Below are 14,030 nucleotides of genomic sequence, written 5' to 3'. Positions count from 1 at the left end.
TGTCCCTGCCCCTGTCCCAGTCCTGTCCCCGCCCTGGGTTCCGCCCCTGCCCCTGTCCTGTCCCTGTCCCTGCCCCTTCTTCTCATGAAACTCAGCACTTCCTGTGGATGTTTCATAATAAAACCTTTAATGACGTGTAGGAGTTCTTTCATGTGAACCATGGAAAGGCCTTTATTGTGAAACAGAAGGAGGAAGTGATGAGTTTGAAGCAACAGGAAATTACAAAATAACGTATGTGAAAAGGCTGATTTTTATTTTTAGTGTTTAAATGGTTTCTGACCTCAAACATGAGAAAATGTTCATGTGTCAACATGTGAATGGAATCATTCACATGTTGACACATGAACACGTGAATGGAATCATGACAGAACCAAACATTAAAACATGTTCACAGTATTTAACCATTCAAAGTGAAAAAAGTATTTAATGATGATTAATAAAGAACATGTTGGAGTGTTCGGCTCCGGAGCTTCAGGCTGAGAACGGTTCTGTTTGTTCATCTGTTCTTTCAGCTGATACATATAAAGTTTTAAAGCTTTGATTCAGATGCAAAGTCAGAATCATGAAATAGTTTTTTATTTACTTTAGAAAAAAATGTTTAAATCGTTAGAAAACAGAATGTGAAACGTCTGTTCAAAGTTTTTTTTCATCTGGAATCATGTTCACTCCGATTTACCTGCGTCCTCCTGATTTACCTGTTTGCTGTAATGAAACATGGGAAAGCTTCGTCTCAGCAGGTGGACAGCAGGACCCTGAGGACCTCATCACTTCCTCCTTCTTTAAACAGCACCAGCAGCTGATTGGCTGATATTAATGAAATCAGAGGGACGCTGCTCTGCTGCCTCACTCGTCTGCATAGAGCAGGTGAGTGTCGACCAATCAGATGGCAGCTATCCTGTGAAATGCAGCTGAACCTGTTGGGCAGAGAGGCTGAGCGAGAGAGAGAGAGAGAGAGGGCGGGCGAGTCCCATAGAGTCAGAGTAGGAACTCCCTCAGAAAGAGAGAGAGGAAGCTGTGACAGCGACGCAGACATTGCAGCGTCCAGCGGGTCATACATGTTGGTCAGAACACGCTGTGACATCACTGTGACATCATGAGTGGGCACACAAACAGGTACGCAGAGGACAGGTACGTTAATATCTAAAGCACTGGGATCCTGTGTGTGTGTGTGTGTGTGTGTGTGTTTCCTGTACCGGCAGAAAGAGGAAGTTTGATTGAAGTTGTGTTTCTGATGCCAGCGTTCTTTCTTCCAGACTGTCAGTGAAGGGGTCGCTGTGGTGCACTTGCTGTCCTTGTAATGTTTTTTTTTAATGAGCAGGAAGTGATGTCAGCTGACTTCCTCTCAGCTGTGGAGTGTGTTGTTTCAGTCCAGGTTCAGACACACGTCAGGGACCTGCTCTGAGACGTGGACTGTCTTAGTTACACCACTCATTTTAATTCTCTCTCTTTTGTAAAAGCCGGTGCCTACATTACCCACAGCGCACCTGGGTCTTGGGATGTGTTATGCTAGTAGGTGCTAATGTGTCAGGTGGGCTCACATCCTTCTGACATCCAGACTCAACACAGCTCCACCGTGGAGACACTGAAGGCAACACATGCATTCACACCCCAACACCTGGAAACACACACCTGGAGATCCACCCACTGCAACAGCCTCAAACAATCGAGGAGCTTCCTCTAGAACTCCCGACCCCTTTTAAGCACGTCAGGAACCTTCACAGAACCTCTGGGCTCTTCTTCTCCTGAAACGTCTCCAAGGATCCCTGAGCTCCCACCCAAGCACCTTGGAAACGTCTCAGTCCTGAAGTTTACCTTGATTCTCCTGAAACTTTTCTTGACCCATTTCAGGCGCTCCTGGAATCTCTTCAGTCACTCTTTGAAGAATCCTGGAACTTCCTTAAGTACCTCAGGAAACCTTGAACCCCTCTGTAAAACCATGGAGCTTCCTACAGAACCATCACCTGGACAGGTAGAGACACTTGTGAGTCCTCAGACAGTAGTCAGAAGCACGTATATACGCACTGGATGTTTCAGTTCTGTTTTTTCCTGGTCAGACCCTGAAGGCAGCACATTGGAAACATGAACCCCCCCCCGCCCCCCCTCGCCTGAGGAGAACGTCTCACTTTATATTCCGTCTCCTTCACCTGTGACCTGCGCACACACTCAAAGGTACACAGGTGTGGTGACCTGAGTGGGTGTATCAGATAAAGCGTCTCAGCTCTGCTTCAGTAACAACAGAGGTAACAATAGCGCCCCACCCCCCCTCACCTCCTCAGGTGTGTCTCTGTGAGCAGTCAGGCAGGTTCGCTCACTTTGATCTGATTCAGATTTTCAGACATTCAGCTCCTCACCGGATCGACAGCATGCCAAACCCAGGTGAGAGCCACCTGAGTGTGTGTTTAACAGGAGAATGAGAAATGAGAGAAAATTGAATGGACTCTGGTTTAAGAGAGAGAGAACACAGCATGGAACCGGATTTCAGTGATTTCTGTGTTTGTGTATGTTTGTGTGTTTATTTATGGCAAAGTTTTGGTTTTAAAGTTCAGGATTATGAAGGTGGAGCTCAGACCTCACAGGTGTGGTCACACCTGTATGTGCAGTCTGCTGGTTCAGCTGTTCTCCCAGTCACAGCTTCACTGCTTCCTCTCAGGAGAGTTTGTGAACATGTCAGCTGTTGTGTGCATTGTTCCCTGTGTGAGTCTTTGCTGTGCCCAGACTGAGGGTGTAGGTCTGCGTGTAGGTGACCAACATGTAGGATGCAAACTAATCCGAAGCACATGATAATACCTGAACTCCTGATCCAACACGAACATGAAGAGTTTCCACGGGTCTTGTGTTAGCAGGTTCCCATCACGTCAGCAAGAAGCTGCGTTTCAGCAAAACCAGTTCAGATCAAACTGATCTGGTTCTTCTGTGTCTCTGGTTTTCTGACTGAGGACAATAAGCAAATACTTTTAGTTTCAACACGGCACACCTCCACCTGTCAACCTCAACTCTGGCTCTCAGACCCTGAAGTGTGTGCGACGACGTTTCACCTCACTGCACATTCATGTTTCATACGAAGGAGAAAAAACTGCTGAAACTATGAAAAATCAAGAAGTCAAAGGTGACGGAGCGGCAGGAGTCCTGACTGTCCCTGAACTCACCATCCTGTCACCTGACCTTTGACATGATGATGATGATGATGAACTGAATTTTGTTGTTGTTTCTCATACAGTGACGCACAGCTGGAGTTTTTATAATTCATAAGTTTAGAACCGTTGTGTCTGTGATAACACTGATGAACGAATGAATCTGTCAGATGAATCAAAGGCTGATTCATTTCACACTCGTCCTCCAGTGTTCGATTCTCTGTGCAGCAGAAAGTTTCATGACGCTCTGAAGATCTTTGGTCGTATCTGTAAATAAGATGTAACGTGATTCAGAACATTATTAAGTTTGATTTGCAGGAAAAAAGCTCAGATTACTTTTGTTGTCAGTTGTTGCTGTTAATTGTCCCTGTTTTGTCCCTGCAGGGCTCCTGTAGGAGCCTCAGACCCCTCCAACATCCAGGACATGGAGCTGAGGGAGGAGTGGCAGGACGACGGCTTCCCCAGGTCTGTGCAGTGATATCTGACCTTTGACCTCTTTGTATTCAGACACCACACAGTGAGAACGGCGTGGGGCCGTTTTCTGAGGATTCTCAGATCTGTCGTCTCCGACGAATCTTCATCTTCTTATCAAATAGTCCAGCTGTTGTTACTGATCGCAGTTGTCATGACAACAGAAGCTCTGATTGCTCAATGACAAAATGAGGACAGCTGAGTCCATGAGGAGAAACCGTCATGATAATAATATGATTAGCATGAATGTTGAGGTTACTGCTGAAAACTCAATAGATCAGTCAGAGGACGCCTCTCGTCCCCGTGGGTCCATTTCTCGGGCTGAGATCAGTGAGACTGTGTGAGAACAGCAGCTCAGATTTAAAGCAGCAGAGTGTTTGTTGTTCTCAGTGAAAACAGAGTCTGCAGCAGCAGCTTCCTGTTCTCTGTGCTTCAGCCTCTGATGCTGCAAAATGAGTCAGAGCTTCGCAGCTTTGATGAAGAAACACAGCGACACCTGCTGGTCTGTAAAGCTTAGAGCAGCGAAACCATCACACTGAGTTTATTAGGGGCCCCAGCCCGAGGGGGGGGGGGTCATATGCAAAGGGACTGGGAACCCTGTTGGAATAAGATTGATTATTTATGTATTTATTTTTTACTTGGACTGTTGATAACAGGTCTAATTGGTTTTAGTCTCCAGAGGAAAACTTACCTGAGTGCTGAGGTGCTGCAGTCACTGATAGATGATGATACTAAACAGTAAAATCAAATGTTTTGTCCTTTGTCTGGATGCAGTAAAACATGACCGTACTTTATTGGTGGAGTTTGTTTTTAACCTGTGATGTTTGTGTTGCTGCTGGTGCAGGCCTCTCCCAGAGGATTGTGGGAGTCCAGAGGAGGCGCAGAGCCCAGCAGGAGGTGAGCGGGTCCTCACATGTCTGATAGAAATCTATTTTAATGTGGAACTTTTCTTATTTAATCTGTGGGGATGAATTTTTCTATTTCAGGGTTTTGTTGTTAAATGTTATGTTTCTGTCGTTTAACATGTCGGAAAAAAGTTTTCACTCTCGTGTTTTTGTAAATAAATTTTTATCAAATCATGACGACAGATGAGAAAGAAGAGAAAAAGATATTTAAGAAGAGGTTTTTGTTGTGGACATGTCTGTGTGAGAGGACATGTCTGTGAGAGGACATGTCTGTGTGAGAGGACGTGTCTGTGAGAGGACGTGTCTGTGTGAGAGGACGTGTCTGTGTGAGGACACGTCTGTGTGAGAGGACATATCTGTGTGAGAGGACATGTCTTTGTGTGAGAGGACATGTCTGTGAGAGGACATATCTGTGTGAGAGGACATGTCTTTGTGTGAGAGGACATGTCTTTGTGTGAGAGGACATGTCTGTGGGAGGACATATCTGTGTGAGAGGACGTGTCTGTGAGAGGACATATCTGTGTGAGAGGATGTGTCTGTGAGAGGACATGTCTTTGTGTGAGAGGACGTGTCTGTGAGAGGACATATCTGTGTGAGAGGACATGTCTTTGTGTGACAGACCTTACCTGTGGTAACATTTCGAAGTGTCTTTGTTTAAAGACCAGATTCATTTCTACGTAATATTTTTAAATAAAATATTTATATTCTGTCTTCCATTAATGTTCAATGTCTCATCACTCTGTCCTCTACCCCCGCCCCCCCCCCCTTTAGTTCCGCCCACCAGCCTCGCCCTATCAGGTACTGTTGGGGGCGGGGCTAAGAAGCGTCTCACAGCCCCGTCTCTCAGCCTGACTTTAAGCGGCAGAGACTCACACGACCTGAGCAACGACGGCTTCTCGGCCGCCGCTCTGTCAGCGACGCCGGACGACACGCCGTCACTGGACATCAACCTGGAGGCTCTGGAGACGCCATCGGACAGCGAGACAGGAACTCTGCCGGACAGCACCCATGAGCTGGAGTGGGACGGTGAGACACCAGTCAGCTGACCTTTCACCTCAGTCTGTGCGTGTGTTTACATGTTCTGTCTGACTGTCTCTCTGTGGACAGTAGGCGTCCACCTCCCTCCACTGTGTCGTGCCGTTGTAGCTATGAACTGTGCGCAGCATCACATCAGACGGAGCCGTTCAGTCAACAACACCCTGACCTTTGACCTGTGACCTCTCTGACAGATGACCTCCCCCGGATGGGGAGGGGTGGAGCTGTGGGCGTGGCCAGCAGCCCGGTGGAGCAGTCAGAGAGTCTGATGGGACTGGACCAGGTGGACAGCAGGGGGCGCCGCTGGAGGAGGTTCTGCATCTCTGGGCACGAATACCACGTCAACATGAGCGTCCTGGAGCCGTACCTGCAGGTCCTGTCACACGGAGGTCAGAGGTCAACGTTAGCAGGACACAGGACATCCTGACATTTCCGTCTCCACAGAAATGTTCTTTTCTTATTGATTAGTTCAAATGTGTTTAATGGGTTTGTTTAACTTTCTGTCTGTACTGTTAATATATTTATATTAAATCAATATTAAATCAATACAGTGGAAGAAATGTCAGTTTAGGATTTTACAGGCTGTTTCTGAAGAAATGGATCACGTCTGTGGAATGATGGTGATGATGATGATGATGATTTGGTGAAACAGATTCATTCTCCGTTACAGGTGTGACTGTAAAACACCTGTAACACTAATGTGATCTATGCGTTACAGTCTGGATCTGTGTTTATTACTGTATATCGATGATCTCCTCCATGTGTCTGATTGTCAGGTTACTATGGAGACGGGATGAACGCCATCATCCTGTTCACTTCCTGTTACCTGCCGGAGAACACGGTGGAGGACTACGAGTACGTCATGGACAACCTGTTCAGGTGAGTTTGTGTGTGTTTGATCACGTTATTTCAAACTTCAGGAGAGAGGACATGAAACACAGAATGTACCAGCATGGTGCTGGTCTGTCCCTGAGGGCCTGTCCCTGAGGGCCTGTCCCTGAGGGCCTGTGGACTCATGAGATGTGGACTAAATCAAAAGTGTCAACATTTCAGATGCTAAATGCTAATGTTCTCAGCCGAGAGCCGGTGGTTCACTGTCCTCTGTTCACGCCGTCCTCTGTTCACGCCGTCCTCCGTTCACACCGTCCTATAAGAAGACTCCTATAATATTCCCATGTTTTACCTGAAGATGTGTGATTTATTAACTGAACTGAAAACAAATGACATGAAGTGTGAGGACAGAGTACTGAGAGGACATGAAGTCTGAGGACAGAGTACTGAGAGGACATGAGGACAGAGCACTGAGAGGACACGAGGGCAGAGCACTGAGAGGACATGAAGTGTGAGGACAAAGTGTCAGCACTGGAAGGAGCTCTCGGTGTAAACCATGGAAGGAGTTGAAGTGTCACTTGAAGTGGGCACGTGTGTAAACAGGTGAAGTGTTAGCTGAGGTGTTAGCGCTGAAAGGAGCTGCCGTTAAACTGATGAACACCTGGATGCAGGTGTAACAGCTGTGCTTGTGTACCTGCAGGTACATTGTGGGGACGTTGGACCTGATGGTCTCAGAGAACTACCTGCTGGTCTACCTGTGCGCCATGGCTCCCAGAAACAAACTGCCAAGCATCAAATGGCTCCACCAGTGCTACACCTCCATTGACAGGAGGTATGATGGTTTCATTCACTGGGACAGCTCTGTGGGGTGGAGCTATTGCACTGTCCTCACTCACACTTTGTCTGTAAACATCCTCCTTCAAGAGATCAGACATTTTTTCAGCAGTTTAAGGACATTTGTATAATCAGCTTGTTTCCATGACGACAGAGGTGTAATGTTGTGTGTGTCTTCAGGCTGAAGAAGGACCTGAAGGGGCTGCTGGTGGTCCATCCTGCCTGGTACATCAAGGCTCTCATCACTGTGGTCAAACCCTTCATCAGGTCTGTATCACACACACACACACACCTGCCTGTTCAGTTAGTCGTCAGGTGACCCACACCTGCCTGCTGAAGCCCTGAAGTAACCCCCACCAACATCCAGGTGACCTGATCACCTGCCAACCACACCTGACATCATGCCAGCCACCTCCCAGCCCCTGCTCGGTCTGAGCGGGTAGCTGGACGCTCGTCCGTCTCTGAACACGCGAGCAGCTGCTCACAACACGAGAAGCTCCGCTAACACTTTAGCATCTTAGCATTCACCAACAGCCAGTGGTTAACATGAGGCACTGACACATTAGCTGCTAAATTTTAAAAAATTATGCTAATGTTAGCGGTTAGCTGGCAACAGCTCCACACGTCTCCACTGACTTCCTGATGTTCACCTCCGACCTTTGACCTCTGCCCACAGTGAGAAGTTCAGCAGGAAGATTCGGTTTGTTCAGAGTCTCCAGCAGCTTTCCCAGCTCATCCCCACAGACAGACTGCAGATCCCAGACGCCATACACCAGTAAGATCCCAGTTTCTACTGGAACTCGCCTGTCTCACTGCCTGTCTCTCTCTGCTGTCTGTCTCACAGCCTGTCTCACAGCCTGTTAAATCTCTGGTCGTCCTGCAGGTTCGATGAGAAGCTGAACAGATGACTATAACTGAGTCTGAGGTCAACAGACTGGATGGATCCTAAAGGTCAAAGGCCAGCACGCTGAGGCTCCTGATGACCTTTGACCTCTCCTGCCTGTACAGAGAACACACACAGACTCTGGGTTTATTTATTGGGTCTCTCTTTGAATCGGGGGGGTAAGTTAAACATCTGGTTCTCCGTTAGCTTTGGACTTTCAGCTGCGACCGATCGGTGGCTCTTTACTGTCAGACTCAGGTGAAAGTGAGTGTCAACACACACACACACACAGTGAACACACACACACACACACACAGTGAACACACACACACACACAGTGAACACACACACACACACACACACAGTGAACACACACACACACACAGTGAACACATACACACACACACACAGTGAACACACACACACACACACACAGTGAACACACACACACACAGAGTGAACACACACACACACACACACACAGTGAACACACACACACACACACACACAGTGAACACACACACACACACAGTGAACACACACACACACACACAGTGAACACATACACACACACACACACAGTGAACACACACACACACACACACACACAGAGTGAACACACACACACACACACAGTGAACACACACACACACACACACAGAGTGAACAGTGACCAGGCTGCAGCTGGCAGTCGGTTGGTTTAACCTTGGTCTCTGAGTTCAGCTGAAGGTTCCTCTCAGTCTCTTCTCTCTGCAGCTGAACACGTTTACATGTATGTGAATATAAACACTGATCAAACTTGTTCAACTAAATGTTTCTCACATCCTGAACACGTCTGAGCGTCTGTTTTTCTGAATGTATGAAGAACCAAACACAGGATGTGGTCAGAGTGACGCACACAGACCACGCCCCCCCCGCACCGAGCAGCAGGACCCGTGAACGAGTCCACACACACACACACACACAGACCTGCTGTGGGATTAAACTGTCGCTGAATATTCCTGGTGTTATTGTTAGTTTATTAGAATTCTTCACAGAATGAACAGTTTTAACTCAGAGTCCTGAAAAATGACATTTTCCATTTAAAACATCATCTTTCAGGATTTCTGACTCACAGCTCCAGGACCATGTTCAGCTTTAAATGTGCTGCTGCGTGGTCTCTGTAGGTCGTCCTCTGTCCAGCAGGGGGCGGTCCGCTCCCACAGCTGGGTCTCAGGCTGAGGTCCTGGGACCTGCTGAATCATGGTGTTCACTTGGATGTTTCTGATGAGTCATTTTACAAACATCTCAGCTCTGAGACACTTTTCCCTGAGTGAAGATTGGACACACAGTGGACACACAAGACGTCGTCAAAGTGCTGAACAGACTCCCACTGATGTCAAACACTGTGGTGTGTTTGATGTCTCCTGAAAACCTGGTGAGTTTTCTGAAGTTAACACAGTGGTTCAGGTGCTAGCTCGGCTGAAGTAAGCAGTGATACTGAGCAGCTGCAGGCTACATGTAAGGGTCCAGGGGCCGGGCCCCGGGGCCAGAGCCTCTGTTTGAAGCAACTGTAGACATTTCTTGTTGTTAGTCAATCAGAGACGTGGAGGCGGTGGGAGGAGCTGGTGCGTTTCTTCTTCTCTGACATATAAATGTTCTGCCAGTTGCTCCTGCTGCATGTTGCTGCTCCTGCGTGTTGCTGCTCCATGCTGCTGCTCCATGTTGCTGCTGCATGTTGCTGCTCCATGTTTCTGCTCCATGTTGTTGCTCCATGTTGCTGCTGCATGTTGCTGCTGTATGTTGTTGCTCCATGTTGCTGCTGTATGTTGTTGCTCCATGTTGCTGCTGTATGTTGTTGCTCCATGTTGCTGCTCCATGTTGCTGCTGTATGTTGTTGCTCCATGTTGCTGCTCCATGTTGCTGCTGTATGTTGTTGCTCCATGTTGCTGCTGTATGTTGTTGCTCCTGTATGTTGTTGCTCCTGTATGTTGTTGCTCCATGTTGCTGCTCCATGTTGCTGCTGTATGTTGTTGCTCCATGTTGCTGCTGTATGTTGTTGCTCCATGTTGCTGCTGTATGTTGTTGCTCCATGTTGCTGCTGTATGTTGTTGCTCCATGTTGCTGCTCCATGTTGCTGCTGTATGTTGTTGCTGCTATATGTTGTTGCTCCATGTTGCTGCTGTATGTTGTTGCTGCTATATGTTGTTGCTCCATGTTGCTGCTCCATGTTGCTGCTGTATGTTGTTGCTCCATGTTGCATGTTGTTGTGACAGTAGATCCGTTTCTATTCTGTTCCTGATGACTCTACTGTTCCACCTGTCCCTCATTTATGGCCTGCCAGCTACAGGCCCCGCCCCCCGCGGCACGAGCTGTCCACGCGTCCTCTCTGCGCTCTGATTGGCTACGTTCGACCAGCGACCCGGGGGTGACCAATCCAGAGAGCTCCATTCGTCGGAGGGAGCGGCGTGTACACGCTGTGCTCGCGTGCTGGCCGGTGAGACGGTAACGGGACACCGGGCCCCCCCTCCGGTATAAAACGGAGCGCAGACTGAACCGACACAAACAGTGAGAGCAGCTTCCGGTGTCAGCTCCGCTCACTCGGACTCATCTCTGAATCTTATTCGTCACAGTTTTATTTTGCTTTGACATTTTTGAAGTTTCATATTTCAGCATCATCCAGCAGCCGCCGGCGTCGCTGTCGGTCCATCATGGTCCTGTCTTCGGTCAACAAGATGAAAGTCTTCCAGCTGGTGTTCTCCGACACCGGCAGGTCCTTCTACAGCAGCGGGGACAAAGTGTCCGGCTCCGTGCGGCTGGAGGCGGCTCAGCTCTGCAAAGTGAGCGGCCTCAGGGTCTCCGCCGCCGGCTGCGCCCGCGTGGAGCACCGCGGCGGAAAGAACCGCAGGAGCCGCAGCCAGGAGGTGGAATACCTGAAGTACGAGGAGGAGCTGCGGCTGGAGGAGCAGCTGACGAGAGGTAAAGCCCCCGGACACCGGACACCGGGGACCGGTCCACTCCAACCGAGTCCGTGTTTGTGAACGTGAGAGAAACGCACGCGCTCATTAATTAACCGTCAGCCTGGGCGCGTGCACACACGTGAAACACCTGTTGTTTGATGAGGAGAGAAAAGTGTGTGTGTGTTTCATAAGGTGTGTTTGAATATTTCACCGTGTGATGTGAGTGGATGATCGGCAGCACGTGACAGCGCGTGAGGCATTCAGGCTCAGAAAGAGGACTCGGCTGAGCCTGCTCTGGTCTGGGTCTGAACCTTCCTGTCTTTGTGCTCAGACTCAGACGGCTGTTTCCTGCTGCAGCCCAGTAAAACCTACAGCTTCCAGTTCGGCTTCGAGCTGCCGGCGCCGGGGTGAGAGTCTGTGATCGATCAGTGGATTTGATAACTGATAAGTTATTGATCACAGGAGCTGATCATCTGTCCTGTCCTGTCCTCTGGTCTGTCCTCAGGCGTCTGGTGTCGTCCTATAAAGGAAAGTTCGGTTACGTCCGGTATTACGCCCGGGCGGTGCTGGACCGGCCTTCCCAGCATGCTTTGCAGTGTGAGAGGGAGTTTGAGGTGGAGGAGCCGCTGGATGTCAACCGACCTGACCTGCTGGTACAGACACACGACTCACGCTGTAACACACACACTGAACCTGCTGACGCCTTCAGGCAGCTGATTGGTCTGATGGTCAGAACTGCTGAGTCAGGATTCGGTCTCTGTGACCACGGCGGGCGTTCTGATTCTGGCGAATCTGTCCTCTTTCAGGCTCCGGCCGCCGCCTCCAAACAGAAGAAGGTCACCTGTCTGTTCATACCTGATGGTCAGGTGTCCATCACTGCTCAGATTGACAGGAAGGGATTCTGTGAGGGAGAAGACATCAACATCAGTGCCAAGTTTGAGAACACGTGTTCACGTATTGTAGTGCCAAAGGCCGCCATCATCGCCAAACACTTGTACGTCGCCGACGGACACAGCAAGGTGACACACGAACAGAGGACGCAGCGCTAAGCGTAGAAAACAGAACCTCTTCAGGGTCGTCAGGAAAAGTCTGACCTCCAGTTTCTCTGTGTTCTGTTCAGGTGTTGCGTCAGAAACTGTCGGCGGTTCGAGGAAACCACATCATCTCCGGGATGTGCGACATGTGGCAGGGGAAGACCATCAGGGTCCCGAAACTGAAGCCGTCTTTGCTGGGCTGTGACATCATCAAGGTGGACTACGCCCTCATGGTGAGTCACGGTCTTCATAGGTCTGTCAGGACAGGTTGATACCTGAGGTCTAAAAGGACCAACAGCGACCTGACCCGACCTCCAGAGACAGAGCAGAGACAAACGGGCAGGAGAACATCAGGTCCACGTCACAGGTGATAAAATGAAACGAGATCAGAACGTTTTAGAAAGTGGATCAGATGAGAAAAGTAGAAAGACGCTAAAATGAGATGAGACGTCGACCTGCACCTGTTATCTGTAGCTGCAGGTGGGCGGCAGGTGGGCGGCAGGTGGGCGGAGAGAAACACGAGATCAGACGCAAGCTTTTCCTCCTCCCTCCAGATCTACCTGCACATCCCCGGGAGCGAGAAGCTGACGCTGGAGCTGCCTCTGGTCATCGGCACCATCCCGTTCAGCGGCGTCGGCAGCAGGACGAGCAGCGTGAGCAGCCAGGCCGGGTCCCTGAGCAGCTGGTCCTCCTTCCCCTCAGCCCCCCCCAGCTACAGTAACATCCACAGAGACCTGAGAGTGGACGGTCCTCGCACGCCTTTGCTCCACGACTACGACGGCGGCGAGGAGGAAGAAGAGGAGGGGGGGCTCTTCATGAGAGCGCCTGAACTATACTACCCCCCTCCCCCCGCATACAGCGAGGTGAGGCGACCGACCTGGGAGGATCCGATTGGTTTAGTTTGTTCGTCAGTGTTTCAGTCGGGGGGGGGAGACACCTGGACTGGGATCAGACATGAGATGATTAAAACGTTGGGATCAGACGCAGTGAGACTGAAGAACCGAAGGAGAGGGGAGGAGAGGGGAGGAGAGGGGAGGAGAGGGGAGGGGAGGGGAGGGGAGGGGAGGGGAGGGGAGGGGGGGGGGGGGGAAGGGAGAGGGGAAAGGAGAGGGGAAAGGAGAGGGGAGGGGAGGGGAGGGGAGAGGGGAAAGGAGAGGGGAGGGGATCTACCTCAGTTCTGTCTCACTCTGCTGTCTGCTTCTCCTCAGGTGGATCAGGACTCTGTCCACCCACCTCAGGCTGTTCATGTGTTCTGAGGACGTCTGTGATTCCCGGCGGTTCCAGAGCGAAGCGGCGAGCTCGGTGACGGCGGCGACTCCGCGTGTTGTGGTTCTGTGTTGTGTAGGTAAAAACACGGGAAACGTTTTGTTGTGATATTTGCTGTTTTTCAGTCGAACGTTCTGATTGGTCGTTTTGTACGACGGTTAAAAAACTGCAGTTGTAAATATTTTGTAAATAAAATCAGATGTTTATTTTTTTACTCCTGTCCTGATCTCAGCAGCTGCGTGTTTATGACACAACACAAAGCAACAAACACACAACCAAAGACACACAGTGAGGCGTCTGCAGCAGCTGAGCTCCAGATGTGACACAGTGTCCTCACGTCTCTCTGCTGAAATACTCAGGTAAACTCAGGTGACTTTTACGACTCAGAACAAAACAGTTTGTTGATAAATGACCTGAACGGTGCGTTCAAGTGCACTGGAAAAAGTATGTAAGAAACTACCTGAGTGCAGGGTTAAGGTTCGCAGTAAACAACCAGCAGGAGCTCATCTCACCTGTTACACATCAGACTACAACATCAGGAGTCTGAGGACAAACATCAGTGATCAGCAGAAGTGGGACAAAGGTCAGAGGACGTTGATTAGACGGATGCACAGAGACACATTTAGACTGAATGTCTCCGCAGGGACATTTATCCAATCTGACCTCTGCAGGTGGACGTTAGAATCAGCTGGTGTGTGTCT

At 49.6% G+C, this 14,030-nt stretch overlaps 2 protein-coding genes across 5 annotated transcripts; both read left to right on the top strand.

Annotated features, from left to right (window-relative positions):
• The first annotated feature begins 955 nt into the window (after positions 1-955).
• On the top strand, positions 956-8,454 carry LOC121185685 (bcl-2/adenovirus E1B 19 kDa-interacting protein 2-like protein). 2 transcript variants are annotated; one of them, XM_041044010.1, is made up of 10 exons: positions 956-1,113; positions 3,516-3,596; positions 4,447-4,499; positions 5,279-5,533; positions 5,737-5,931; positions 6,319-6,421; positions 7,074-7,205; positions 7,388-7,474; positions 7,884-7,982; positions 8,091-8,454. In XM_041044010.1, exons 1-10 carry the CDS (start codon positions 1,094-1,096, stop codon positions 8,113-8,115), a joined length of 1,050 nt encoding a protein of 349 aa, XP_040899944.1. In that variant the 5' UTR covers positions 956-1,093; the 3' UTR covers positions 8,116-8,454. The 2 variants fall into 2 exon arrangements, with proteins under 2 accessions (XP_040899944.1, XP_040899942.1); XM_041044008.1 differs by having other exon boundaries at positions 956-1,128.
• Positions 8,455-10,560: 2,106 nt separating this feature from the next.
• Positions 10,561-13,543, top strand: LOC121185684 (thioredoxin-interacting protein-like). Of its 3 annotated transcripts, none has more exons than XM_041044006.1 (7): positions 10,587-11,048; positions 11,361-11,436; positions 11,535-11,682; positions 11,836-12,048; positions 12,150-12,296; positions 12,618-12,943; positions 13,073-13,099. In XM_041044006.1, coding segments are annotated over exons 1-7 (1,179 nt in total). In that variant the 5' UTR covers positions 10,587-10,780; the 3' UTR covers positions 13,074-13,099. The 3 variants fall into 3 exon arrangements, with proteins under 3 accessions (XP_040899941.1, XP_040899940.1, XP_040899939.1); XM_041044005.1 differs by lacking the exon at positions 13,073-13,099 and adding an exon at positions 13,272-13,543 and having other exon boundaries at positions 10,592-11,048; positions 12,618-12,926; XM_041044007.1 differs by lacking the exon at positions 13,073-13,099 and having other exon boundaries at positions 10,561-11,048; positions 12,560-12,920.
• Positions 13,544-14,030: the final 487 nt, after the last annotated feature.

Source organism: Toxotes jaculatrix, chromosome 8 (assembly GCF_017976425.1).
Source record: "Toxotes jaculatrix isolate fToxJac2 chromosome 8, fToxJac2.pri, whole genome shotgun sequence".
Lineage (NCBI taxonomy): Eukaryota > Metazoa > Chordata > Actinopteri > Toxotidae > Toxotes > Toxotes jaculatrix.
Note: the sequence above shows the minus strand (reverse complement) of the source record. Positions and strands in the feature narration are given on the sequence as shown.